The following is a 27,547-nucleotide window of genomic DNA, read 5'->3' on the forward strand; positions in this document are numbered from 1 at the left end:
ATGGATGCCTCACAGCAACAAGAAAAAGTAAACCTTGATTCATTGGAAGCCTCTAACATAAAGTTATTATGTAAAATTACTGAAGTAAAAAATTTCTTTACAGTGTTGTCAAATTCCGTCGAACTGGAGAAAGTGCCAGATCAGAAGAGGACAACATCTCTGGAGAGCATGAAATTCAAATTGGACCTGTCCACACAGATTTGGAAGCAGTGGAGCTGGAAGATGGAACCACAGTGCCAAAAGAGTTTGCCAACCCTACTGATGGTAAGAACATTGCTTTTAACACCTAAAGGGGTTCTCGGAAACTGTGATCCAATGAATCAGGGGCCAGGCATGGTCAAAAATGAAATTAAAAAAACTCAGAATGTTCCAAGTCCAGGGCTGAGCTCCCAACTCCACTATTTCTAGTCCATGCTTAACTGGAAGCATGACATACCTTCTACGTACATGTCACTGCTGCTGCCCAATCAGTGGCCTCAATGGTGACCTCAATAGTGTACTATTCCTGCACAGGTCAACGCTAAAGACATTGATTAGTCAGCAGTTGTGACGTGCATGTCAGACTTCTGATCCAGCAGGGACCAGATGAGGTGAAGATGGGCACTTGGCACTGGAGCTGGAACCCTCTGAACAAGTGAGTGTTGTTGTTTTTTTTTTTACTTTTACACCATTTCCGGCTTCCTGGTCATTGATTCCCAGTTGCAGAGAAGCCCTTTACTCGTCTTTTATAAACCAGTAATGATTAAATGGAAGCATAGTCCAAGATCGCCTTTATAGGCCTCTTTTACACGTCTCTGTCTGTGAAGACATCCACGATTAAATGATTAGTGGTTCATCCAGATGTCTGTGAAGGGTCCATGTGTCCGTTTTGTTTCCCTCTGTGTGTCATCCATATTCCACGAACTCTGCTAGGCTGAAAGTTAATTTCCAGAGCATCTACTACCAATGCTCCATAAAAACCATGGACCAAACATCAATGCCATCTGTGTTGTGTCCATGGTTTTCACAGACCCATAGATTATATTGTGCGTGAGGGATTTGTAATCACAGACAAAAACTGGGCATGCCTCCATGGTGTCACTATGGACCCACAGTCTGTGCAAAACCACTGATGTGTGAATACACATATTAAAATGGGTAAGTGTGTTGTCCATAGGGACCACAGACAGCAAATGTCCATGATTCACTGATGTGTGATACAGTCCTTAAAGATCAATAAGAAGATTGTATCTGTTTTCCCCCTTAAAGTCTAAACCCATCTAGATAGGTTTAAGAAATGTATGCCACATACCCGTGGCTCCCAATCTCCACTCTACGCTTTGACAGGGAGCCACGTGTCTGCTTCTTGTCAGTTTCTTAGTCAGTGCACCAGTGGCCACAGAGTTCACGTCACAGTTCCATTTTCTTTTCTTCTGATCCGTCAGAAGAACAGAAAAACAAGGGTTCTGTAAAAAAATGGATCTTGTGCATCAGTTATGCTCATTTGGCATCTGTTTAACATTTCCATCTGAGAAATGCAAAAAAAGGTCCTGCATACAGACGGAAATGGCTCAAACGGATGCTCAAATGTGCAACAGGATCCACTTTCTCAAGCACTGCTTGTGCAGGTCCCAGCAAGTGGACCGAAACGTCGCTGTCTGGTGAATAAAGTTTCTACTTGGATTTTACGCCCTTTGATGTGCTGTGGAATTTTTTCTTCATTTGGATAATTTTTTGGGGGTGGATCGTCCTCACAGCTGCTGGCACTCTATACATACAAGCGTTACTGCGGTGCTGCCCAGTCTTTATTTTTTTGCTATACAAGAATAGGACAGGTTATTTTATTTTTTTGCGGATCACGGAACGGAGCAACGGATGCGGACAGCCCCATTGAAGTGAATGGGTCCGCATCCGAACCTCAAAAACTGCGGCTCAGATGCGGACCAAAACAACGGTCGTGTGCATAAGGCCTAACTGACGATGGATCAGACGAACGGAAAATGAAACGCAGATGTGAACTCTTCCTTATCAGAGCATGCAGTAGGAAGGCTTTAAATAGAAAATGTGCAGGAGCATGCATGGTTCAAAGTATTTTGCAGTTATAAGATTACAGAAAATATTATTTTTAATTCTTCCTTGCAGACACATTTATGGTGGAAGATGCCGTGGAAGCAATTGGATTTGGGAAATTTCAGTGGAAGCTGTCAATCCTTACGGGACTGGCCTGGGCAAGTAACTCTGTTTTACAGTTTAACAGTATTTTTTTTTTTTTTATTCTTTTTATTGAGCATATAAATACATCAGGTATATAAAGTACACACAACGGTATGTACCGTACAAAAAAAAACATAAATACAATATGTTTAACAGTATTTAAAGAGGACCTGTAACTTCTCCTGACTTTTGGCAACTACTTGCATTTCCCATGAAATAACAATTCTGCAGCATCTATGCGTATAACTATGTTTTGTGCCATTCCTCTATTATTCCTTCTACAAGTTATGAATGAATAGCCAGCAGTTTGCAATGAAGGTTCAGATGGGTGTTACCAGTTGGAGGTGTGTCCCTGCACAGTCTGACACTATCCAATCAGCGCTGCCAGTATCAGACACCCCACCCCCCAATGGGTAGCACCCAGCTGGTCCTTCATTACAGACTGCAAGTAATTGTTAAAAAAAGACATGTCAGGAAAGGTTACAGGTCCTTCACAAGTATTGAGGGATATTATCTGTGTTGTCACTATGTGATTTCTTGTATCACTAAGCCTTGAACTGTTGCTAGTTTCCACATGATAGCTTTTATTTTTTCTCTCTTTAATCCTTTGATCTCTATTTGTTTAGATGGCAGATGCAATGGAAATGATGATTCTTAGCATCCTGGCTCCACAGCTCCACTGTGAATGGAGACTGCCCAGTTGGCAGGTTGCTTTGCTAACGTCGGTAAGCAGATGTACTGACCAGTTCTTGGATTCAATTCCAGGTGTTGCATTGACATAATTATCAGCCCAAGGATTTGCACTTATCCGTGTAAGCACAAAGCATTGCTGGCATAGGTATTGAATATAAAATGGGTGGCTGCAGTAGCTCTGTGATGAATGTATACCACAATGCCCTTGGTAATTGAACTGTTTAGTGTTATCACGAAAAATTAATGTTTAACTGTGTCTTCAGGAGTGGTTATAAAACATCAATTTCTTCCCTTGACCTTGTGCCAGCCTCAGATTTACAGTTACTAAACTTTAAAGGGGCTGTCCAAATATTTAAAAAAAAATTCAGAGCGCCTTTGCAAAAATCAACGGTGATATCTGATTGTTTGCTATGATCGGTGGCCAAGACTAGGGCCCTTTAGTGACCACTGCAAAAATTCATATTGGTTGGAACTGAATGTATTAAAGAGTAACTAAACTTTTGTATGATTTTTGTGAACATGTCCCTAAAGTCCTATTAATAGTTTTTGTAATATAGTTTATTAATGTATTTTTATTCCACTTTTTCCTTCCTAAAGCGTACCATTCCCTGTGCGCTTAAAATTCACTGCTCAGCGGTGTACAGAATACGGAGTGTACATTTTATCAATGTTGCCGCAGCACAATGAGTACGGGCAGAAGAGCATATTGCTGCTCCTGCCCGGGCTCCCCAGAGGATTACTAACTCCTGGCATAGCACATGGGTACCCTGTAACCATGTACTATGCCAGGATTGGCTGAGCGGAGCCGGCTCCTGCTTCTGCCTGCTTCGCTAAGCTAAGAGTCTTGCATGTCAGCTCTTAGCTTAGCAGAGCAGGCAGAGGCAGGAGCCGGCTCCGCTCAGCTAATCCTGGCATAGTACATAGGTGCAGAGTACCCATGTGCTATGCCAAGAGTTAGTAATCATCCAGGGAGTACGGGCAGGAGCAGCAATGTGCGCTCCTGCCAGTACTAACTGCGCTGCAGCCCCATTGATAAATTGTACAGTCCGTACTCTGTACACCGCTGAGCTGTCAGAGAAGTGAATTTTAAAAGCAGGGACTGTGCGCATAAGGGAGGAAAAAGTGGAATCAAAATACATTAATAAACTATATTACAAAAACTATTATTAGGGCATTAGGGACATGTTCACAAAAAGTCATACAAAAGTTTAGTTACTCTATAAAAAAATATATATATACTGTAGGCAGGCATTCGCTCTGGTAGACAGGACAAGCAGACGCATAAAGAGGCAAAGACCAGTTTGTAACTCAAAAAAACTTCAATGTTTTATTCACTCTTATGGCAACAAAACAGTACGACAGTCCATTTGCAGTTTTGGTGTTCGTTCCCACCTAGACAGTTCATACAGCAACACAGTCACCTGTTATGCCAGGTGTTAGTTCACACCCGATCGCCATTGATCAGGACAGAGCAGGCCTCCCAAACTCAGGCCTCCAGCCTAGCACACGGCTCAGATCCCAATCCAGCGATTGCCAGAGCTCCTCTGTCAGAGAGAGAGGTAATCACACCCAGCTGACACTGCCGGCTGGGTTTTTTATAGGCCAGTCGACCCGGCCTGGAACGTGGGGAGTAGTCACCCACCCAGCACTTTGACTACTCCCAGTAAGAGTCGTCCCGGATTAGCTATACAGCCATACTAAATAGCTAGGTGCCAAACAGCAACTGCTGCTAAAACATTAAAACTGGCTCTTACTCCACCGAGGCCAGGAACCTTAGTGACACATACCTTTCATCAACGACGGATCCATGCGCCTTCTTACAATACATATATATATATACTATATAAAGCTGAGTGTATTAAGGAAAATTAAGGAGTGTAGTAAGGAATCCGCGCCGTCGCATTTACAATCACAAAATTTGGCACACAGGTACATTAGGTTTTAGACCGGGTCTCAGCTCTCTAGGATGTACCATTCCTGAGATATTCCCCCAAAAATGCAAATATGGCACATCACATGACCTACATTAGCCAATACAACCCTGCAGGTCTTTCTCTTCATATCCTAACTGCCATACACATGGTCACATGTCCCTTATCAGCCAATAGAAGCTTGCAGATCCTTAGTCTCCACATACACACACATACCTTCCAAGTGTCCCTCTTTTGAAGGGACTGTGTCCCTCTTTTTGACCCAAGTCCCTTTGTCCCATATGCATAGATGTGCATTAATACATTTACTAAATTGCTCCTTACTAAACTATCTGTATGGTTTCTACCTGTATATCAGACCAGAATTAAATTATTTGGTGCAATTTGGACCTTAAAATATCAATAATCTTATGATTTATGTGCTAATATTTCTGTGGACATTGAAGCACAAGAAAAAAATTGCCGCAGTGGCTCCAGTAATTATGCTTTGGGCGGAGTTAGAGGCGTGGCCTAGTATGAAAAAAACTTGTGCGAAGTCAGGTCCTTCAGCTAGTATATATACTGTATATATATATATATATATATATATATATATATATATATATATATATATATATGGTATACTGTAAGTGACCGCTGGAGCCAAACACCATCTTCAGCAGTATACAGCACAAGACTGTAGCGGTCATGTGAGAAATACACCCACATCATTGCTGAAGTCGTGAAAACAAAGAATGGTGGGGAGGACAATGCAGTTTTTTGTAGTATTTCATTATCTTCACACCCTTTAAAAAAATTACCTTGAACAAACCCTTTAATAAATATTTAATTACAATGTGTTAGTTACAGTGCTGTATGCACAAACTGATTTTGGCTTTTTTTTTATTTATATTTGAGGTCCTTCCAAAATAGGTATCTTTACTGGACGATTATATGCGTTATCAAACTTTCTGTATTCTCTATATTTTCCATCCCTTTAGATTAGCAAATAAACATCTAAAAGCTGTCTTCTTCTCAGCTCCAGATCTTCAGGTGATAGGTGCCACCGTCAGAGACTAAAGGACACTGCGACACAGAGATTGATGATGTTTGCGTTCTGCTTTCTCAACAGGTTGTGTTTATTGGGATGATGTCCAGCTCATCTCTTTGGGGAAATGTCGCAGACCAGTATGGTAGGAAAACAGTAAGTGATGCAGTGTCATATCATTCAATGTATATTGGATGCCTTTGTGTTAAGTCACATTTTGTTGGGATTTTCATCCTGTTGCTACATCTTTCCAGGGTCTGAAGATCAGTGTATTTTGGACGTTATATTATGGAATCCTCAGTGCATTTGCCCCGGTCTACAGCTGGATTATTGTGCTTAGAGGACTAGTTGGTTTTGGGATTGGAGGTGTCCCTCAGTCGTAAGTGTCCTATTAATTAGTCTTTTATTGATTTTATATAATTCTTTATAATGAGCATATTTGTTTATAGTGTGCATATCATTGACCCTCTATAGCCTTGGAGGAATGTGACCTTCACATGTGAATGAACCCTAAATCTAGGCCTTATATTTAGTATTTCTCACAGTGCATGTTTTTTTTTTGTCGTCCAGCGTGACATTGTATGCAGAGTTTCTTCCTATGAAAGCAAGAGCAAAGTGCATACTTTTGATAGAGGTAAGAAGATGAATTTTACTATAAATTTAGGACAACTTGCAAACTGCTTTCACCATATAGTACAGTATACACAGTTCTTGGATGTTTTTTTTTATAGTTATTAAAGGGGTTTTCTGAGCTCCCAATATCGCTGTTCTATGCTCAGGACTTATCTGGCGCCGGGTGTCAGACCCCCACCAATTGGAAACTCATGACCTAATGATAGATCATCAATATTATGAGCCAGGAAAACCCCTTTAATGTTTTAAACTATCTCAACATCTTAAATGTTTATTGAACAAAAAATATCATTAAATATGAAATTCTAATTACCGTAATTGCTGAGTACACTGAGAGGGTCATTTACTGTACTGAAATACACCTAAATTAGGCGTATTTCAGATGCAGATGGTGGCGCAACGGTTAGTTGTGCTGCTATCTGCGACTTTACCCCGCTCACGCCAGATCTAAAATTGCGGGCATGGTGCGGGCGGGGAAGGGGATGGGCCTGCAGGCCCGTCTCATTCATCCTTTTCTACGCCTGTTTTAGGCATAGAAAATGGTCTAAACGTAGGAAAGCCCGGAAGCTGTCTTACATTTAGAACTGGCACTGGATGCACCGACGTAATGAAGAGGCCTACGCCTCTGCATAACTTCTGCGGATCCACCGCCAGCTATGGGCCTTTATTAAGATCGGCGTCTAGAACGCCGGTCTTAATAAATGTGCCCCAGAGTTTTTTTCTGTGCAAGAACAGCATTATGTCAGTGTCATCCAGTACATTCAAGAACTCTAAGGCTGGTTTAACATGGGCGTGGCGGGAAAAGATGCGGGTGCGTTGCGGGAAAATGCATGATTTTTCAGCGCGAGTGCAAAGCGTTTTAATGCGTTTTACACACGCGTGAGAAAAATCGGCATGTTTGGTACCCAGACCCGAACCTGGACTTCTTCACAGAAGTTCGGGTTTGGGATCGGTGTTGTGTAGAGTTTATTATTTTCCCTTATAACATGGTTATAAGGGAAAATAATAGCATTCTTAATACAGAATGCTTAGTAAAATGTCCATTGAGGGGTTAAAAATAATAAACAAATTTAACTCACCCCATCCACTTGATCGCGTATGTGGATTTCCTCTTCTTTCTACTTTCTTTAGTACCTGGCTAAAGGACCTTTGATGATGTCACTGCGCTCATCACATGGTCCATTACCATGGTGATGGACCATGTGGTGCGCGCAGTGATGTCATCAAAGGTCCTTTAGCCAGGTACTGAAGAAAGTAGAAAGAAGATGAGATCTGCTATGCTATCAACTGGATGGGGTTAAATTTGTTTATTATTTCTAACCCCTAAGGCTACGTCTACACGACGACATTTGTCGCGCGACATTTTGTTGCACTAATGTCGCGCGACAATTTTTATTATGGCAGTCTATGGTGTCGCACTGCAACATGCAACGTGCTGCGACTGCGACGCAACAGTCGCAGAAAATCCATTCGAGATGGATCTTTCTGCGACTGTTGCGTCGCAGTCGCAGCATGTTGCATTTTGCAGTGCGACACCACAGACTGCCACTGCAACAAAATGTCGCGCGATAAATGTTGCAGTGCAGTTGTGCCCTATCTAATGTCGTCGTGTAGACGTAGCCGAAAGCCACATTTTAGTATGCATTCTGTATTAAGAATGCTATTATTTTCCCTTATAACCATGTTATAAGGGAAAATAATAAAATCTACAGAACACCTAACTCAAACCAGAACTTCTGTGAAGAAGTTCGGGTCTGGGTACCAAGCATGCAGATTTTTATCACGCGCGTGCAAAACGCATTAAAACGCTTTTGCACTCACGTGGAAAAATCGTGCATTTTCCCGCAACGCACCCGCATTTTGTCCGTCCCTCACACACGACGCCCGTGTGAAAGAGGCCTAAGGGTTACATAGCATCATGAATCAATATAATGCCATGCGATCCCGTCAGTGCTGGGAGTCAGAATGGGAGTTGCCGCATACTCACATTGCGAGTCCGATGCGTGCAACTCGCTTGTCTGAAAGGGGCCTAAGGGTGCTAGATGGGAGGCAACATAAGAGGATGTTACAGTAGCCTAGGTGGGAGATGATGAGGGCATGTACAAGCATTTGTGCAGACTTTTGCAAGAGATATTTTTGAGTTGGAGGTGGTAGAAAGGGATTGGAAGTGCAGTTTGAAGGACAGGACAGAATCAAAGGTTACTCCAAGGCAGTGGACTTGGTTGACCAGGTGCAAAGGGATGCAAACTGATGCTCAAAATAAAGAATCATTTTTTTTTTTAAATGTATCTTTCTTTTTCTGATGGACCAGAAGAACAGAAAGCTAAACGGTGATGTGAACTCAGCCTAAGGCCTCATGGACACGACCGTTGTTTGTCTCCGTGTCCGTTCCGACGATTTTAGCGTTTCAGATGCGGATCCATTCATTTCTATGGAGCCGTTGAAAATGCGGATAGTGCACCGTTTGCCATCCGCGTCCGTGATCCGTGGTTCCAGTCCGTCAAAAAAATATAACGTGTTCTATTCTTGTCCGCGGAAAGCGGTTCGCGCACCCATTCAAGTCAATAGGACCCCTAAAAAATACGGGGGCACACAAAATTGTCATCCGCGTCTGCTCGTCCGAGTCCTTTTTATTCCTATCATTTGCATGGCAAACCTGTCTTAGACTTTTTTTACCTTCCTTTATGTCTGGTGGTCCTCCAAAAATAAAGGAAGACACACGGAAACGGATCACGGAACAACGGAACCCCATTTTGCGGAACGGAACACAACAACGGTCGTGTGCATGAGGCCTAAGCCTGATGAAGTAGTCAGGTTCAACCGACATAGATCTAATGTTATGCATCATTCCAAGTGTAGCTTTATTACAACCTAAAATCCTGTATATTTTATAGATAAGGGGGAAAAAGACTCAACATTTCTAATTCTATTTACGTAAGGCACCTATAGTGAACCTCCCTTTCTGTCCAAGCAGTAATAGGAGAAGTAACCTGTAAATAGAGCTCTGTTAGCCGTTATTCACACTGGGTTCTGTGTCTGTGCCCAGCGTTCCTGCTAACAAAATTTACCGACATATACACCTGATGTATAACAGACATATGCAAGTGATTGCCTTATAGCCGAATCTATGCAATGGCTATGTTTCCCAATACAGGTACAGGTACTGTAAAAACTGGTATTAAGCTTCATTCACACGTCTGTGTGAATGAAGCCTTACCTCCTAGGATATGGAGATGTTTGGCGCATACACCAGAAGCATTTCCTGGCTTATGCACCGAAAATACACACTGAACATGGCATCAACATACTTTCTTCATTGGCAATAAGCTATAAGGTACTGTAATATTAAGTTGAGAGTCATTGATAGGGGTATGAAAAAGAACATATGTATATATATGAAATGACAAATGTCTAAATAAAACAGAAAAAGTGACCACTGAAAGGTTGCATGATTTATAGTGATTTCCCATTAACAATTGGGGTATACTATAATAATATAAGTAGGGATGAGCGAATTGACTTAGGATGAAACATTCGTGAGTGCTCCATACAGTATTAAAATGTATTAGCTCCGATGAGCCGAGGTTATTAGTTTGCGAAGTCTCGCTAGGAGTACTCGCTCCGTACAGTATTGAAACAAAGTTTTATGCGAATTGACTTTGGATGTTTCATCCGAAGTCGATTTGCTCATCCCTAAATATAAGCCATTTGAAGGAGTTGTTCTAGAATGACATATGGTTAATCACTTTTAGCATCATCATCTTCATCATTTGCATGTAGGCTGTCATATTAAATGATCAACATTTTTCCTTATTTGCAGATATTCTGGGCAGTGGGCACCGTGTTTGAGGTTCTGCTGGCTATCTTTGTGATGCCCACCTTAGGATGGCGTTGGCTCTTGATCCTATCAGCCCTGCCATTAATGCTGTTTTCAGTTTTGTGTTTTGTAAGTATTTAATATAGACGATCACAGGCATTTGTAACTGCTTATTCCAAAGAAACTGGATGTTACCATTTCCCTGGACAACAGGCTTTGTTCCTATACAGTCTGACTCTGTCAGCACTGATTGGAGATGTGTGGGGACAAAGCCCATTGACCAGGAGAATGGTAATAACTAGTTTACCCATCGAGGCCAGGTTCACATCCGTTCTTCTGATCTGTCAGAAGAATAGAAAAATAAGCAAAAAAACGGATCCTGTATTTTAAGCATCCATTATGCTCAGTTTTGCACATTTTGCATCCATTTGAGCCATTTCCATCTAAGATCCGTTACTTTGTTTATTCTTCTGTTCTTCTGACGGATCAGAAGAACGGAAAACTAAACGGTGAACCCGAGGACTATCAGTTATTTAGTAGGGAGAACAAGTTACTAAGGGTACTTTCACACTAGCGTTTTTCTTTTCCGGCGCTGAGTTCCGTCCTAGGGGCTCAAATCCGGAAAAGAACTGATCAGTTTTATCCCCATGCATTCTGAATGGAGAGTCAGTCCTTCAGGATGCATCAGGATGTCTTCAGTTCAGTCTTTTTGACTGATCAGGCTTTTCAGAAAAACGTAGCATGCAGTATTTTTACCTCCGGCCAAAAAGCCTGAACACTTTGACTGAACGCCGGATCAGGCCTTTTTCCCATTGACTTGCATTAACGCCGGATCTGGCGCTGTGTGTTCAGTCAAAACGGATCCGGCTTTTGCATGTTAAACCCAAAAAATGTGAAAAAAAAGTTAAAGTCCATAAATGGCGGATCCGTTTTTTTCCAATGCATTTTTTCATTGTGATCAAAATCCTGATCAGGATTCAAATGTAATCCGTTTTCACACGTTTTTCCGGATCCGGCGGGCAGTTCCAGTGTCGGAATTGAACGCTGGATTAAAACAACGCTAGTGTGAAAGTAGCCTAAAACAGCACTCTTCAAAAACATTCTGTAAGGGTACTTTTTGCTGCTGCTTTTACTACAATTTTGCATGTTTAGTCCCATTTTGGGCACCTTTTTTTTTTTTGCAGAATTTTTGGGTGGTGAAAACGCCACCTCCAGATGTAGATCTATAGGGAATATGAAACACAGGTCACAAAAATGTTTTTTTTTGCTACTGACATTTTTGCTCATTAGATGACCTTTTTTGCTTCTCTGGCTTCTTTTCAAAAATGCAGCATGCTGTAGCACTTAACATTTTTTTCACCATTTTGACATCACCTTCTCTATTAGGGGAAAAACGCCATGAAGAAAACACTAGTGGCCAAACACACTGTTTGCAAAAAATGCTGCCCAAAAAAGTGGAAAATGTATTTATTCCAGTTATTGTGGCATTTTTGGGGGGTTTTCCTATAGACTTCTCATCTCTGAAAAAAGTGCATGTAAAATGTGTGACTACAAAATGGCCAGGCCAGAAAAATGTCATGAAAAACCACAGGATTTCATGACATTTTTTACAAGCAGGAGCCAACTACAGGATATCACTAGACACATCAACAAGATACACTGGGATCAATTCTATTTTCTACATTTTGTAAAAGATGGTCATCCTCATTGCTGAGAGTAATTCATGTATTAAAGGGGTTGTCCGGGTTAAGAGCTGAACCCGGACAAAAGCCCCCTTCACTCTTTTACCATGTATGAGTGGAGTATCGGAGCATTTCTAGCTCTGATGCTCCCCCTTGCCCTGCAATGCATATCATGGGACAAGGGCAGTTTGTTTACTGTCGGTGAGTACCTGGCCGTTTCTCAGTATGCTAGGTGGGGGATTCGCCTAGCAGTGATATCACTGGTTCTAATGGGCGGTCTTTAGCACTGCCCGATCCTGTAAAACAACTTAGGGCAGCGCTAAAGACCAACCATTTGTGTTGGTGATGTCACTGGGCTTACTGCTAGGCGGAAGTGTCTGCCTAGCATACCCATGTGAAGCCACGTACGTCACCGGTAGTGAAGAAAAGCCCTTGCCCTGGGTGATGCAGCACAGGGCAAGGAGGAGCATCAGAGATAGAAATGCCCGGATGCTCCACTCATACATGGTAAATGAGAGGAGGGAAGCTTACGTACGAGTTCAGCTCTGAACCTGGACATCCTCTTTAAAGAATAATGCTACTTGTCTTAATGCATATTATCATGTTGTAGTGGTTACCGGAGAGTGCTAGATATGATGTCCTGTCCGGAAATCAGGAGAAAGCTCTTGCTACCTTAAAGCGTATAGCAACAGAGAATGGTGCTCCAATGCCATTAGGAAAACTTATCTTATCCAGGCAGGTAAGTGTGCACGTTTCCTCACGTTATAATCATATTAGTAGTTGCTGTTGAATGGTGATGTGTAGGACACATTTACTAATCCTATAGATGGTGTAAACTTAGACATGGGGGAGATTTATTATCTCCCTAGGCCATATTTATGGCGTAAAAAGGTGCAAGCAGCGTAGCCATTTTTTTAAAGTGGACCTTTCACTGGTTCTGACATAACAATATTAGTACCTGGCAGTGTAGGGCATAATCAGTAGATGTCCCGGCGCAATTTTTTTTTCACATTGGCTGCTACATTGGGGCGCTGTGCCAGTCGATCTCTTTTGCCGTCCTGTATGCTAATTAGTAGCATCGGTACAGGGAGGAGGAGACGTCTGTATTTCTCAAGGGGCGTCTCCTTTTCCTTGGCTGTGAGCTGCCCAATCGCAGCAGAAAGCGTCACAGCCAGGGAGAAGGTAAGCTGTTTTTTCTCCCTGGCTGTGACGCCCATTGAGAAACATGTCCGTCTCCTCCTCCCTGTACCGATTCTACTAATTAGCATACACGGCAGGAAAAGAGAACAAGTGACACAGCACCCCAATGGAGCAGCCGATCTAAAAAAAATACCATTGTCAACAGTCTTCGACAATTTACAAAAAGGGGGCATGGCAAGGGTGAGGAGTGGCGGGGCCAGCAGTCTCGGCACATTTATCTTCATTTATACATAACTGAAGACAGAAATGTACGACAGGTCTGAGCTTCTGTAGATTTCAGTTTAGAAGCACGGACTGCCAGAGGATGCACTTAATTCATAATGGGGCCTGCGCCTTGCCATAGATCAGGCACATCCTGCCAGTGGCGTTGCTAGGGCTGGTGTCATCCGGCGTGGTAGAAAATGGTGTCATCCCCCCCAAGTCCCCCCTTCCCCGAAGCAATAATTTTTTAGCCATATATGGGGCTATGGGGGTGCTACTGCCATAAGGGGGCATCTGTTAGCTCAGCAGACCCTTCCCCCCCCCCAAGCTTAGAGCCCCAGCACCCCCCTTTCCCCCCTGCTGGCAGCAGCTCACCTAGGTCAGGTGCACCCCACTTTCGCTGGCTGGCTGACCAAGACACCAAATGCTGTTCAATTTCTTCTGGTGACCGCTTCTTCGTGTGGTCATCGTGGTCTGACCTGTGCGGAGAAGTCACGTAGGGGACGTCCATCAAGCACCACCCTGCCGTCGCTGACGTCCCTTCACGTTCTGTACTGAGCCTGCCGACCGACCCAAGCAGTAAAGGGGGCGGCGGGGTATTTGGATAGTAAACAGATGGCTGACGTGGGGGGGGGGGGGGGGGGGGGGCTAAGCAGACAGATCGCCGACGGGTTAGGGGTGATTGGGCAGTGGCGGATCCAGAGCCTGGTCTCGGGAGGGGCACTTCCAGAGAGAGGGGCACTGTCCGCCGCCACAAAACAATGTGGTGCTTATAGAACAGACTACACAGTGTAGCGGTATACTGTATATTGTGTGGCACAGTCTATGCTATATGTGTATAACATAAACATATTTCACATGAAAACTTACAATTACTTGGCTTGGCTCTTGGGGATCTCGGACAACACTTTAGCTGGGGGGCTCGGTGGAGCTGATGTTGTGTTTTATCCTAATAAGAAAGATTTCATTATAAGGACTTGGAGAAGGGGCAGAGGGGTCACAGAGAAGGGAGAGGCTGGCGCTGCTACTAGGGGGCTCATACTATGGGGGAGTAATAAAGCCCACCATAATGCCCCCCCCAGTAAAAATAATTCTCCTTATAATGTGACATTGCAAAAAATACCCCCTTGTAATGCCCCCAGTTGAGCTAATGTCCCCATAGTGCCCCCATAATGTGCCAGTATAAAATACCCCTATATAGTGCCCCCAGTAAATGCCCCCATAGTGCTACTCTCCCCCTTCCTCCGAAGGCCCCTATAATGTACCAGTATAAAATGCCCCATATATAGTGCCCCAGTAGATGCCCTCAGTGTCCCCCATAATTTGCAAGTATAAAATACCCCTTCTTAGTGCCCCCTGTAGATGACCCCATAGTACTCCTCTCCCCCCTTCCCCATAGTACCCACCATAATGTGTCCCAGTATTAAATGCTACTGTACAGAGCCCCCATATAAAATACCCCTTCTTTGTGGCCTCAGTAGATGCCCCTATAGTGCCCCCAATAATGTGCCAGTAAGAATTGCCCCCAATGTGCCAGTAAGAAGTGCCCCCATAGATGCCCCCCAATATTGTGCCAGTAAAATGTGCCTCCATAGATGCCCCCCAATCATGAGCCAGTAACAAGAGCACCCCCCATCATGTGCCAGTAACAAGAGCACTCCCCCTTCATGTGCCAGTAACAAGAGCCCCCCCCAAACATGTGCCAGTAACAAGAGCCCCCCCATCATGTGCCAGTAACAAGAGCCCCCCATCATGTGCCAGTAACAAGAGCCCCCGCATCATGTGCCAGTAACAAGAGCCCCCCCAATCATGTGCCAGTAAAAGTATTGTACATATAAAAAAAAAAACTGTTATACTTACCTCCATGTCAGCGATGGGATGCAGGCCTCTTCCGGCCCGTGTCCTGCGCTGTACGGCTCCGCCTGCACCGGCCTCTGATAGGCTGCCGGCCTAGTGTCGGCAGCCTATCAGAAGAACAGGGAAGGGACACGCCTCTCCCTCCCCTGCCCCGCCGCAGCATCCATCTGTATCGGAAATACAGATGACTATGGAGATGAGCGCTTCCACAATCCCCCTCGCAACGCCACTGCATCCTGCAGCAGCGCAGTGGACTATCATAGATATATAAATAGATAGATAAATCTCCCCCAGGCTGTCAAGACCAAATTTATCACAGGGACTCAGACTGGATGATACATCTGGTGTAGGGATAGACAATTTTGTCTGCCTTACTTTGAGACAGAATTTTATGCATGGTCCATCTTAGGCCACACCTTTTTTGTGCAGTGACGGGCCCCCTCCAGATAAGCCCCACCCCTCTTCCAGATGGAAATAAATTGTAAAAACCCTCGTTGCACCAAATTACACCACATTTTTCAGACAGGTTGGTGCAGACACATAACAATAGACCCTTTTTTTTTACATTGAAGTCATTGTGAGTACAGGAAAAATCTGCATGCATCTACATCTTAACATCAGCTTCATTATTTTTATCTTATTCATTTATATAGCACTTACATATTCCACAGCGATGTACAGAGTTTGTTGTCATTCACATATCAGTCCCTGCCTCCATTAGGGCTCGCAATCTAAACTCCAAATTAACCCATAAAGCTGTGTAAGCTGAGAACATATATAAACTCCATACTCATGTTGCCCTTGGACTAATTTGTATCCAACAGTGCTAACCACTGAGCCATCCTATTAAAAGTAACCTAAAATATATTCAGATAGATAGCAACGATGACAACGGATAACACATAAACCTAGAGAGCAAGGTACCGCTGTTCCCACTCTCAAACAATGACTGCTTACGATTGTGCGCATGAGGCCTAACTGAAGGTTTTGTATGGTCATTAAAAGGGGTTATCCAAATTAAGGGGGGCCTGAAATTGGTTGCTCCCCCCTGTCGCCGGATGTTTTGATCCGCGCGACGGGGAGATGCAGCGGTGGCCGTGCAGGGATCCAGATTAACTTTGGTGCCAGGATACCGGTAAGTATAATGTATACGAGGGGCCCAGGCAATGGAGGGGATCTTTTAGAATTCGGATAACCCCTTTAAGGGTCTTAAATTGAACTCCTTTTCATATTTGTAGGAGGATCGTGGTAAAATACAGGACCTTTTTTCACCTCAGTTCAGATGCACAACGCTGTTGCTTTGGTTCATATGGTGAGTAGTTATGTAACTTATCTGCATTAACTGCTCATTGATCTTTATATCATTGACTATGTATCTAACATATAGACATAATAAGAGCCTTGATCTTATTATTCAGAACTCTAGATATTGTATGGATATGCACCAAACTATAATATTGTATTCACCTCTATGCTTTAGTATTTATGGACATTAAAAAGTGTATGTTCAAAAAACATTGACCCAGAAGTCCTACCGCTCAACATGCAGTGATTGTCGGTGTTCCCTTGGATGCACGCTCATTCAGGGGAAGCTATCAATGTGTGGGGAGGAGGAGACAAGTTTTAAAGGGGTTGTAGTGGTTGATTGCTTTCTTCTAAAAACAGTGCCGCATCTGTGAATATCATCTAGTTATGTGTGGTGTTGCTGCTCAGCTCTATTGAAGTGAATAGGACTGGGTTGCGATACCACACAAAACCCGTGGACAAGTGTGGCATGTTTTTTTTAAAGAAAAGCAGCCTTTTTTTTATTTATTCTGAACAACCTCATTAGTGGCACTGACAGACAATTCCAGGAGCAAACGGATTGTTATGAACAGATAGCACCAGAATAAAAGTTCATTGAACCCACCAAAGAACATTAATCTGAGGGCCTAGCCTCTGTGTACACAGGGCATATGAACATTCACTTTTAAGTCATTTTTGTGACATTGCATATGCGTCTATAAGGTTTAATATGATACAGTATCTAGTAGTTATTGGTTCCAAGATCAGTTCCAAAATTATTTTGGAGCCCTTAGGGGTCCTGTATTATATGGGGTCCATTATTGTGTCAGAACTTGGGCCCACTGGAGGATCCTATGGTACGCTCGTGGTCCAGTCCAACCTGTGTACAGAGAATGATACCTAATCATCTTCAGAGATTACAGCAGAGGTGATAAAATAGATCTAATTTCCTATTACAGGTTTTCCAATGCCTTTTCATATTATGGGCTGGTTCTCCTAACAACAGAACTTTTCCAAGCTGGAGATGCATGCAGCAGTAAGTAGTAAATTCTGTCATTTACCTGTTTCAGTGAACATCACTGCATTTTAATTATTGAATCCTCTAATATGGAAGGCTGCCAGTTTGATGGACATACTATGGTTTCCACCAAATACAGACACATGGCTCCTCCTTACATTCTTTAAAGGCTCACACACTGTAAATCTTTCACAGCACCAATGGCCATAGCTGACTCCCAAAAATCGTTACAACCAAAAGATGGGTGTGTACAACAAATCAGTTATTATTGTGTGTAACGTACATTGAACTCTTCCATATTTGAGCAGGTCAACTATTTATACGCTATATGGACAAAAGTATTGGGACACCTACACATTCCACCTACAAGAGCTTCTATGACATCCCATTCTAAATCCATAGACATTAATATGGAGTTGGTCCCCTATGCAGCTAAAACATCTTCCATTCTTCTGGGTATGACAATCTACAAGATTTTGGAATGTGTCTGTGGGAATTCTTATCAATTCATCGAGAAGAGCATTTGTAAGGTCAGACACTGATGTTGGACGAGAGGGCCTGGCTCACAATCTCCATTCTAGTTCATCCCAGAGGTGCTCTTTGGGGTTGATGTCAGAGCTCTGAGGAAGCCAGTCAAGTTCTTCTATACCAAACTCACTCAAACATGCCTATTTCTATTCTTTAACCTAGTTTCCAGCCGGAGGAAGGCAGTCAAGCCAAAATGTAGTCTCTCCTGTGAATATTTAACTGTGGAAGATTACAAAGATTTATTATGGACCACGTTATCTGAATTCCCAGGTCAGTGGACTTAGATTAGTCGCAGATGTTGACTTAGTATGCATAGGCAATATTCACCATTTACACATTTCACAATTATTGCCTCTAAGGCTCCCTTCACATTTATCTGGCAGTCCTGCTTAGCTTTCCTCTGGTGTGGTGAAGAAAACACCGGAGGCAAACTGAAGCTAGAACTGACCCCTTAGGGCTCTTTCACACGAGCGGATGCCGTGCGTGAAATCCGCTGCGTGAAAGACAGCCAAGCCCCGTTCCGGATAGCAGAGACATGGAGCATTAACATGATTGATGATGCTCCGTGTCTCTCTGTAATCTTTTTGCTACAAAATCACAGTGAGAACTTTATCTCAATGTGATTTTGTAGTAAAAAGATCACAGAGCGGCACGGAGCATCATCAATCATGTTAATGCTCCTTGCTTCTGCTGTCCGGAACGGGGCTTGGCTGTCTTTCAAGCAGCGGATTCCACGCACGGCATCCGCTCGTGTGAAAGAGCCTTTAGTTTTCTATGTTATCGTTCAAATTCATCTGGTGCATCACTTATGATGCTGGATATCAAATAGCGTGAACAGAAAATTTCTACATGCTGCGTTTTTTTGTTTGGAGATATGAATCTATAGATGCCGGACCTGTGCACATACACATATATCAGTTGTGTCTGACTGCAAAAAAATAAATAGACAGACACAACTGATGTCTGGGCCTAGGCTGATATGTACCACATCAACCACTTTAATTGTGTTACCATTCGAATTATCAGATTTTTTAAATCTTTTTTTTTATTCAAGGTGTGTTGGTGACATTGTGGATCATTGACCGATTAGGCCGGAAAAAGACAATGGCCATCTGCTTCTTTGTTTTCTCCTTATGCTCCCTTCTTCTTTTCCTTTGTGTTGGACGGTATGTAAAATATTTTTTACATTTTTCAAATAGTAAAACAAATGTACAAGGACATTTTAATTACTGCAAGTATTTTTAATGACGGAAACCATTATCAAAGTGACCATTTCTAAAAAGATCCTAAAGGGGTTATCCAACCCCTATAATGAACCCCCCAATGCCCGAGCTCCACATATAGGTAATACTTACCCCGCTCCTCCTCACCCGCTTCTGCATCTACTAGCATCCCTAGCATCTCGGTGACACTGGGGAAGCTCATCCTCATCATGGCCTGCTATTGGCTACTCTCCCCATCGCTGGATGTTTTGATCTGCACGGCGGAGAGATGCAGCAGTGGCCATGCAGGGATCAGGATCGGCGTGGGTGCTGGGAAGTGGGGTAGGTATAACCTATATATGAGGGGTCTGGGCATTGGGGGGGGGGTCATTATAGGGTTTGGATAACCCCTTTAAAAGTAACACTGATTTTAGGGTATATCTGTAATCTCTTTGTCTTGGTTAACGCCTCTCTCTTTTGTTTTGTTCTAGGAATGTCCTTACCGTTTTACTCTTCATTGCAAGAGCTTTCATTTCAGGTGGATTCCAAGCTGCCTATGTTTACACACCAGAGGTAGGTCCATGGCTACACCATGAAGACAGCTGCAGGGGCGTAACTATAATTCATAGGGCCCTATAGCAAAATAAAATGGGGACCCATCACGTAGTGTAAGAAAATTAAGACAGCAGCATAAATAGCAATAATTAAAGATAATGCATTATAGCACCATATATCAGAAAACCCACAATATAGCACAAAGCCACCATATCCATTGTTGGACTGGCCCAGCAGAGTAGCAGTCTCTGAAACCATAGTGGGCTTCAAAGGTCGAGGAGAAAAATTCCATTTGGCCTTTGGAGCTAATCACATGCCAAAAGGGTCTTCGATTCAAATCCTATTAGACTTTATTGATGATATAAAGGTTGGACCCTAAGAATAATTTCTTCTAGTGGGCCCAAGGAACCACAGTCCGACACTGGCTATATCATTAGTCCTCACAAAAAAGTACAATAATCTTGCACCTAATTGGGCACCCAAACCTCTGGAACCCATAGCAAGTGCAATGGCTGCTATGGCTATAGTTACGCCCATGGACAGCTGTGTATAGCTATGTACTGTATATCTGAAAATTTTACCTAGACGAACAAATGCAGAGGCATTACTTGAAGCTCCTGGGTCTCCCATATACAATATAATACTGGTGTCCTCTTAGGTGGAAGAGGAGCCTTTGTGCTCCATCAGGCACCAGGGCCCTGGAGTCACTGCCAAGTCTGCATCCCATATAGTTATGCCTCTGAATTAATGGTTAGATAAACCAGCCCTTGGATAGTACCATATGTACATGAGTGTTACACCCTAACATAAGTATATCGTATAGTCTGAACCATACTAGAGAGCAGTGGCTGTAAATGAAAATATCTTTCTGGAACACCCATTTAATCATTGCTCTTGGAGAATATGTTAAAAAAAATTTAGGGAATCTATTTCTTTGTATCTTGCTGTATTATTATTTACCTTTGCATCTTTTACCTTTGTAGGTTTATCCAACAGCTACACGAGCACTAGGTCTAGGAACATGCAGTGGGATGGCGCGTGTAGGGGCATTAATTACACCTTTTATTGCACAGGTAAAATTGCAAGTGAGAGACAAACCTACAATTTTATCATTTTTCATAGTGATGGAGAATTATAATTTTTAGTATCTAGGAGAGAAGAGGATTCATTTGAATTAATCAGCAGTGACTTGACTGCCTCGTTGCCCATGTGGTCAATAACCTCTATGTATATTCATATATTGAATAGTTCAAGTTAGTAGCCGCATTGGAAATGTCACAAAAATGTCTTTATCAACAACCAAAGAGATTTTTGATCATTCTTTCTAGTTTATTTTTTACCAACTTGGAGTGACAGTAAACTTTACATAATTATCAGTGGATCAAATGATGCTTACTGAATCAACTGACAATATAATGCATATAGGGGTGTCTACTGTTGGGAAAACAAGGATCAGGAAGATGGGATTTTGACCCATCAAATCCTTTATAACCCTTGGTAATAAGTGCCAATAGATGTGTCTCACAGCCACTTGTTCCCCTCTCCCTATGGCAATAACCGGGTCATGGGAGATATCTGTAAGCCAAATGAGCCCTATAGCAAAGTGTAACTGTATGTTTGCTCTCCTGCCTGATCTTACATTGGGCATTGATAGATGGTGGTGGCATGCTAGTTGGGGCAATTGCTGAAACAACCGTACAGCATCCAAAAAGTCTTTTGCACAAGTCCTGTGGTTAACAGGCCCGAGTGTTGTGTGGTTGCCACTGCAGCTGTACTACTCAGTGTTACAAGTGTCTTCCCCATGAAAAACTGGGTAGGAAACTGAAGCTGCAGTCCTATATTTGGTCTTAAATAGGCCGTGTTAAGGGGGAATATTAGTTACCAATATTTATGTAAATACCAATAATTAATATTCCTAAATAGGCGTGAGTCATCTACTGTGACCCCGCCTATTTATTCTCTTAATATAATATAACAAATGCACCCTCGCCTTGCCTGCACGCTGCGCTGAAAGCCAACTGCCTGCGCCTCACGGTACTATAATAATGGACCAGACACTGTGCCCTTAAATAATAAAATATTTATTACACAATAGTCTACTAATACGCTATATCTATATATATCTATAGATCAATGGTTATAGATATACACTGCTCAAAAAAATAAAGGGAACACTTAAACAACACAATGTAACTCCAAGTCAATCACACTTCTGTGAAATCAAACTGTCCACTTAGGAAGCAACACTGAGTGACAATCAATTTCACATGCTGTTGTGCAAATGGGATAGACACCAGGTGGAAATTATAGGCATTTAGCAAGACACCCCCAATAAAGGAGTGGTTCTGCAGGTTGGTGACCTGACCACTTCTCAGTTCCTATGCTTCCTGGCTGATGTTTTGGGTCACTTTTGAATGCTGGCGGTGCTTTCACTCTAGTGGTAGCATGAGACGGAGTCTACAACCCACACAAGTGGCTCAGGTAGTGCAGCTTATCCAGGATGGCACATCAATGCTGTGGCAAGAAGGTTTGCTGTGTCTGTCAGCGTAGTGTCCAGAGCATGGAGGCGCTACCAGGAGACAGGCCAGTACATCAGGAGACGTGGTGGAGGCCGTAGGAGGCAACAACCCAGCAGCAGGACCGCTACCTCCGCCTTTGTGCCAAGGAGGAACAGGAGGAGCACTGCCAGAGCCCTGCAAAATGACCTCCAGCAGGCCACAAATGTGCATGTGTCTGCTCAAACGGTCAGAAACAGACGCCATGAGGGTGATATGAGAGCCCGACGTCCACAGGTGGGGGTTGGGCTTACAGCCCAACACCGTGCAGGACGTTTGGCATTTGCCAGAAAACACCAAGTTTGGCAAATTCGCCACTGGCGCCCTGTGCTCTTCACAGATGAAAGCAGGTTCACACTGAGCACATGTGACAGACGTGACAGAGTCTGGAGACGCCATGGAGAATGTTCTGCTGCCTGCAATATCCTCCAGCATGACGGTTTGGCATTAGGTCAGTAATTGGTGTGGGGGTGGCATTTCTTTGGAGGGCCGCACAGCCCTCATGTGCTCGCCAGAGGTAGCCTGACTGCCATTAGGTACCGAGATGAGATCCTCAGACCCCTTGTGAGACCATATGCTGGTGTGGTTGGCCCTGGGTTCCTCCTAATGCAAGACAATGCTAGACCTCATGTGGCTGGAGTGTGTCAGCAGTTCCTGCAAGACGAAGGCATTGATGCTATGGACTGGCCCGCCCGTTCCCCAGACTGAATCCAATTGAGCACATCTGGGACATCACGTCTCGCTCTATCCACCAACGTCACGTTGCACCACAGACTGTCAGGAGTTGGCAGATGCTTTAGTCCCAGGTCTGGGAGGGAGATCCCTCAGGAGACCGTCCGCCACCTCATCAGGAGCATGCACAGGCGTTGTAGGGAGGTCATACAGGCACGTGGAGGCCACACACACTACTGAGCCTCATTTTGACTTGTTTTAAGGACATTACATCAAAGTTGGATCAGCCTGTAGTGTGTTTTTCCACTTTAATTTTGAGGGTGACTCCAAATCCAGACCTCCATGGGTTAAAGAATTTGATTTCCATTTTTTTCTGTGGTGTGATTTTGTTGTCAGCACATTCAACTATGTAAAGAACAAAGTATTTCAGAAGAATATTTAATTAATTCAGATCTACGATGTGTTATTTTTGTGTTCCCTTTATTTTTTTGAGCAGTGTATATACATATAGACGCACACATCACAGTACAGCAAAAATATTACAATAAACACCTACAACACAGATGATACTCAATCCCATTTCACCCCACACACTATCTATACAATACACTTACATACATTTATTAGCAGCAACCCACCCGCCTGGCTACTCACTGTCCCTACGGGGTAGAAAGGGTATGTAGCCATGAGTACAGGTTCAGGGAATACAGGGTCAACACAGCCCCAGCAATGCAAGGGTTAAAGAGGGGCTGTAACCACACAATCACTGCAATGTAGGGATAATCACAGTGCAGGGGATGATGGACATAAAGGGGGTAAACCCAGGGTTACCTGGGTCAGGGGTATTGGGGCTATTGCAGGGACCAGGATATTACAGCCCAGCAAGGGTATGCTGGGACTGAACACAGGGAATGCAGGAGTTAAGGATATGGGCAGAGGCAGACAGGGCTGAGGTTAATGCTGCAGGGGTAAATACTGACTGCAGGAGTTCAGCAGCCGGGGTTATGCAGATAAATAGGGGTAAATCAGGGCAGGGGTATTAGGGGTCTGGAGGGAAAGGGTTACTCAGCCATCTCCAGGGGCATGTGCGGCTCTGCCTCTCTTCCTTCAGGAAACTGTTGCCATGTGTCTCTGTTTGTAGTCCAGTTCCAAGAGAGCCCGTGTTTCCTGGCTTGGGGCTCAAATATCAGCCTCAGAAACAGCTCGCCTCCCCCCTCCTCAGGATTGTGACATCATAGTGTGACTGTGACATATGCCTGCACTCAGGACAGCCAGTTGGCCCCCTGAGGCTAGCAGCACCACACGCCCAGCCATGTCATAAACACAAGGTGGGGGAGAGCAGAGTAACTAGGCTGATAAGCTGGGGAAACTCAACAAAAGCCTCAGATCTATTGATCCTTTAGCCTTTGAAGTCACCAGCCACCTGGAGACATATCCAACCCCTGCAGGAACTGGCATGCAGGAGGGGGGGCAGGGCTGGTTAGGAAAATTGGCCGCATTTAAGTATATATACAGTACAGACCAAAAGTTTGGACACACCTTCTCATTCAAAGAGTTTTCTTTATTTTCAATGACTATGAAGGCATCAAAACTATGAATTAACACATGTGGAATTATATACATAACAAACAAGTGTGAAACAACTGAAAATATGTCATATTCTAGGTTCTTCAAAGTAGCCACCTTTTGCTTTGATTACTGCTTTGCACACTCTTGGCATTCTCTTGATGATCTTCAAGAGGTAGTCCCCTGAAATGGTCTTCCAACAGTCTTGAAGGAGTTCCCAGAGATGCTTAGCACTTGTTGGCCCTTTTGCCTTCACTCTGCGGTCCAGCTCACCCCAAACCATCTCGATTGGGTTCAGGTCCGGTGACTGTGGAGGCCAGGTCATCTGGCGCAGCACCGCATCACTCTCCTTCATGGTCAAATAGCCCTTACTTTCAACGTTTTCCCAATTTTTGGGCTGACCTGACTGACCTTCATTTCTTAAAGTAATGATGGCCACTCGTTTTCTTTACTTAGCTGCTTTTTTCTTGCCATAATACCAATTCTAACAGTCTATTCAGTAGGACTATCAGCTGTGTTTCCACCTGACTTCTCCTCACGCAACTGATGGTCCCAACCCCATTTATAAGGCAAGAAATCCCACTTATTAAACCTGACAGGGCACACCTGTGAAGTGAAAACCATTTCAGGGGTCTACCTTTTGAAGCTCATCAAGAGAATGCCAAGAGTGTGCAAAGCAGTAATCAAAGCAAAAGGTGGCTACTTTGAAGAACCTAGAATATGACATATTTTCAGTTGTTTCACACTTGTTTGTTATGTATATAATTCCACATGTGTTAATTCATAGTTTTGATGCCTTCAGTGTGAATCTACAATTTTCATAGTCATGAAAATAAAGAAAAGTCTTTGAATGAGAAGGTGTATCCAAACTTTTGGTCTGTACTGTATGTATATAGATACTTGGAGCGCACCTATATATACTCATTATAAACCTGGGGCATACATGGGCAGTTATAGGCCCATATATATATATACATACACACACACATATATACATATACATATATATATCCATATACATACGCCCACCTGACTTCCCTCTACAGGCCGAATTCACCATGTGTCAATTTAGACACATGCATTCAAGCATACTACTCTGCCAGGCAGCCTGATTTATCATAGTAAGGCTACATTCACACGACCGTATATATTTTGCGGTCTACAAATTGCGGATCCGGCCGTGTAACTGTAGCAGCGGCCCCTTTGACAGAAATGCCTATTCTTGTCCGCGGACAAGAATAGGACATGCTCTATCTTTTTTGCGGTGCTGCGGATCGGAAACTACGGATGTGGACGCACAAAGTGTGCTGTCCGTATCATTTGCGGCCTCATTGAAATGAACGGGTCTGCACCCGTTCCACAAAATTGCGGAACGGATGCGGACCTAAAAGTACGGTCATGTGAATGCACTCTAATATGGAGACTATATTGTCATTATAGGAAGTGGTTCTTGACTTAAAGGGGTTGCCAAGTTATTTAAAACTCTGTCCCATGCCAGTAAATTGTATAAAGTAATAAAAATGTAAAAAATACTCCTATTTCTCCTACGCCATTCAGATGTCTGCATTTCCAGTCCTCCTCCAATTCCTTGTATACAAGAACGTGGCCGGTGATGTTGAGGTACCAGGATGTCACCCACTTCAGCCTGCATACAAAGAACGGAGGAAGACCGGAGCTGTGGTGCTGAGAACAATGCGGGAGAAACAGGTGAGTATAGGATTATTTTTTATCTTATACAATTTATTGGCATGGGTCAATAACTCAGACAACGGCTTTAGGTTGGGTTAAGAAAAGTAACTCGCACTTACTAGTTATGCTTCTTTTTGTCTGTCTCCAGGTGATGCTCGAGTCTTCTATATATCTCACAGTGTTGGTATACAGTGGCTGTTGTCTACTGGCAGCATTGGCTGCTTGTTTCCTCCCCATTGAAACCAAAGGCCGAGGCCTTCAAGAGTCTAGCCACAGAGGAATGGGGTCAGGAGATGGTGGGAAGAGTGCACACAATTCTGGGGTTCACTCCTTCAAACTCTGGCTCACAAGAATGACCCCTCACTTTACCTGTTGCTCACCCACCCACACACAGATAGCCTTTCAATCTCACATCTACTGTACCATTACATGGATGAATTAAAGAATGAACAGCAATGGTCAAGGTGCTACAAAAAAAAAACAGCACTATTAAGGTAATGGGAAAAGGAATTGTTTATAGTCTTCTAAAGGGTTAAAAATGTGCAGTACTGAAGTTTCAGGGATGAAATGGATTCCGTTAATTACTATTAATTTAAGAAAACAATCAAATAACAAGTTGTATTTTTAGCTCTAACAACAAAAGCGGTAGTCAGCACTGGATGTGATCCTACCCTGAAACGACTCACTTGCTTTGGATGCGTCATGGCTTCTGGATGCCGAACAATGCCTTTTGCCGTTTCTTTTATTTCCATCTGGAGACAAATATGTCTTCACACTGCATCTAAACATAATTATTCTGACCTTTAATTTATAGACTATAAAACTTTACGGCCACTTACCTAATTAGACTCCCTTTACATTTATTATCTCCATGAAATTAAGTTGTATGCTAATGAGTTTATTTGAACATAGAGTTGTAAAATGTATTTCCTTCAGTCATATTTGATAGGAGGCATATCAAAAACGTACCATCAATCTTTCCAGAGGATATAATTTATGCAGTTATTTTCTACACAAACGTTACCCCGTTCAGTAGTCATTAGGCATGCTCCGGATGTGCTGATGGAAGTCCCATGGCAGATCTCTCCATAGATTACTTCTGACAACCAATATAGCAGGTACCCCGAACAGTGTTTGGTGCAATGACCATGTTAAAGTTTCAGCACTGTCGGCAGAACACAGATGCAAATCAGTTACCAGTTGGATGCTAAGATTGAGATATTTTTCACAGGAAAAATCTGATG

General features: G+C 43.2%; 1 protein-coding gene across 1 annotated transcript; it reads left to right on the forward strand.

Annotated features, from left to right (window-relative positions):
- LOC120990786 (SV2 related protein) lies at positions 1-27,547 on the forward strand. The gene is given in 17 exon segments (XM_040419689.1): positions 1-62; positions 104-264; positions 2,122-2,207; positions 2,820-2,918; positions 5,929-6,000; positions 6,099-6,223; positions 6,415-6,478; positions 10,298-10,423; positions 12,587-12,715; positions 16,473-16,546; positions 17,478-17,554; positions 18,227-18,334; positions 19,119-19,230; positions 19,758-19,839; positions 20,805-20,894; positions 26,452-26,580; positions 26,582-27,547. Coding segments are annotated over 17 exon segments (1,674 nt in total). The 3' UTR covers positions 26,660-27,547.

Source organism: Bufo bufo, chromosome 2 (assembly GCF_905171765.1).
Source record: "Bufo bufo chromosome 2, aBufBuf1.1, whole genome shotgun sequence".
NCBI classification, from domain to species: domain Eukaryota; kingdom Metazoa; phylum Chordata; class Amphibia; order Anura; family Bufonidae; genus Bufo; species Bufo bufo.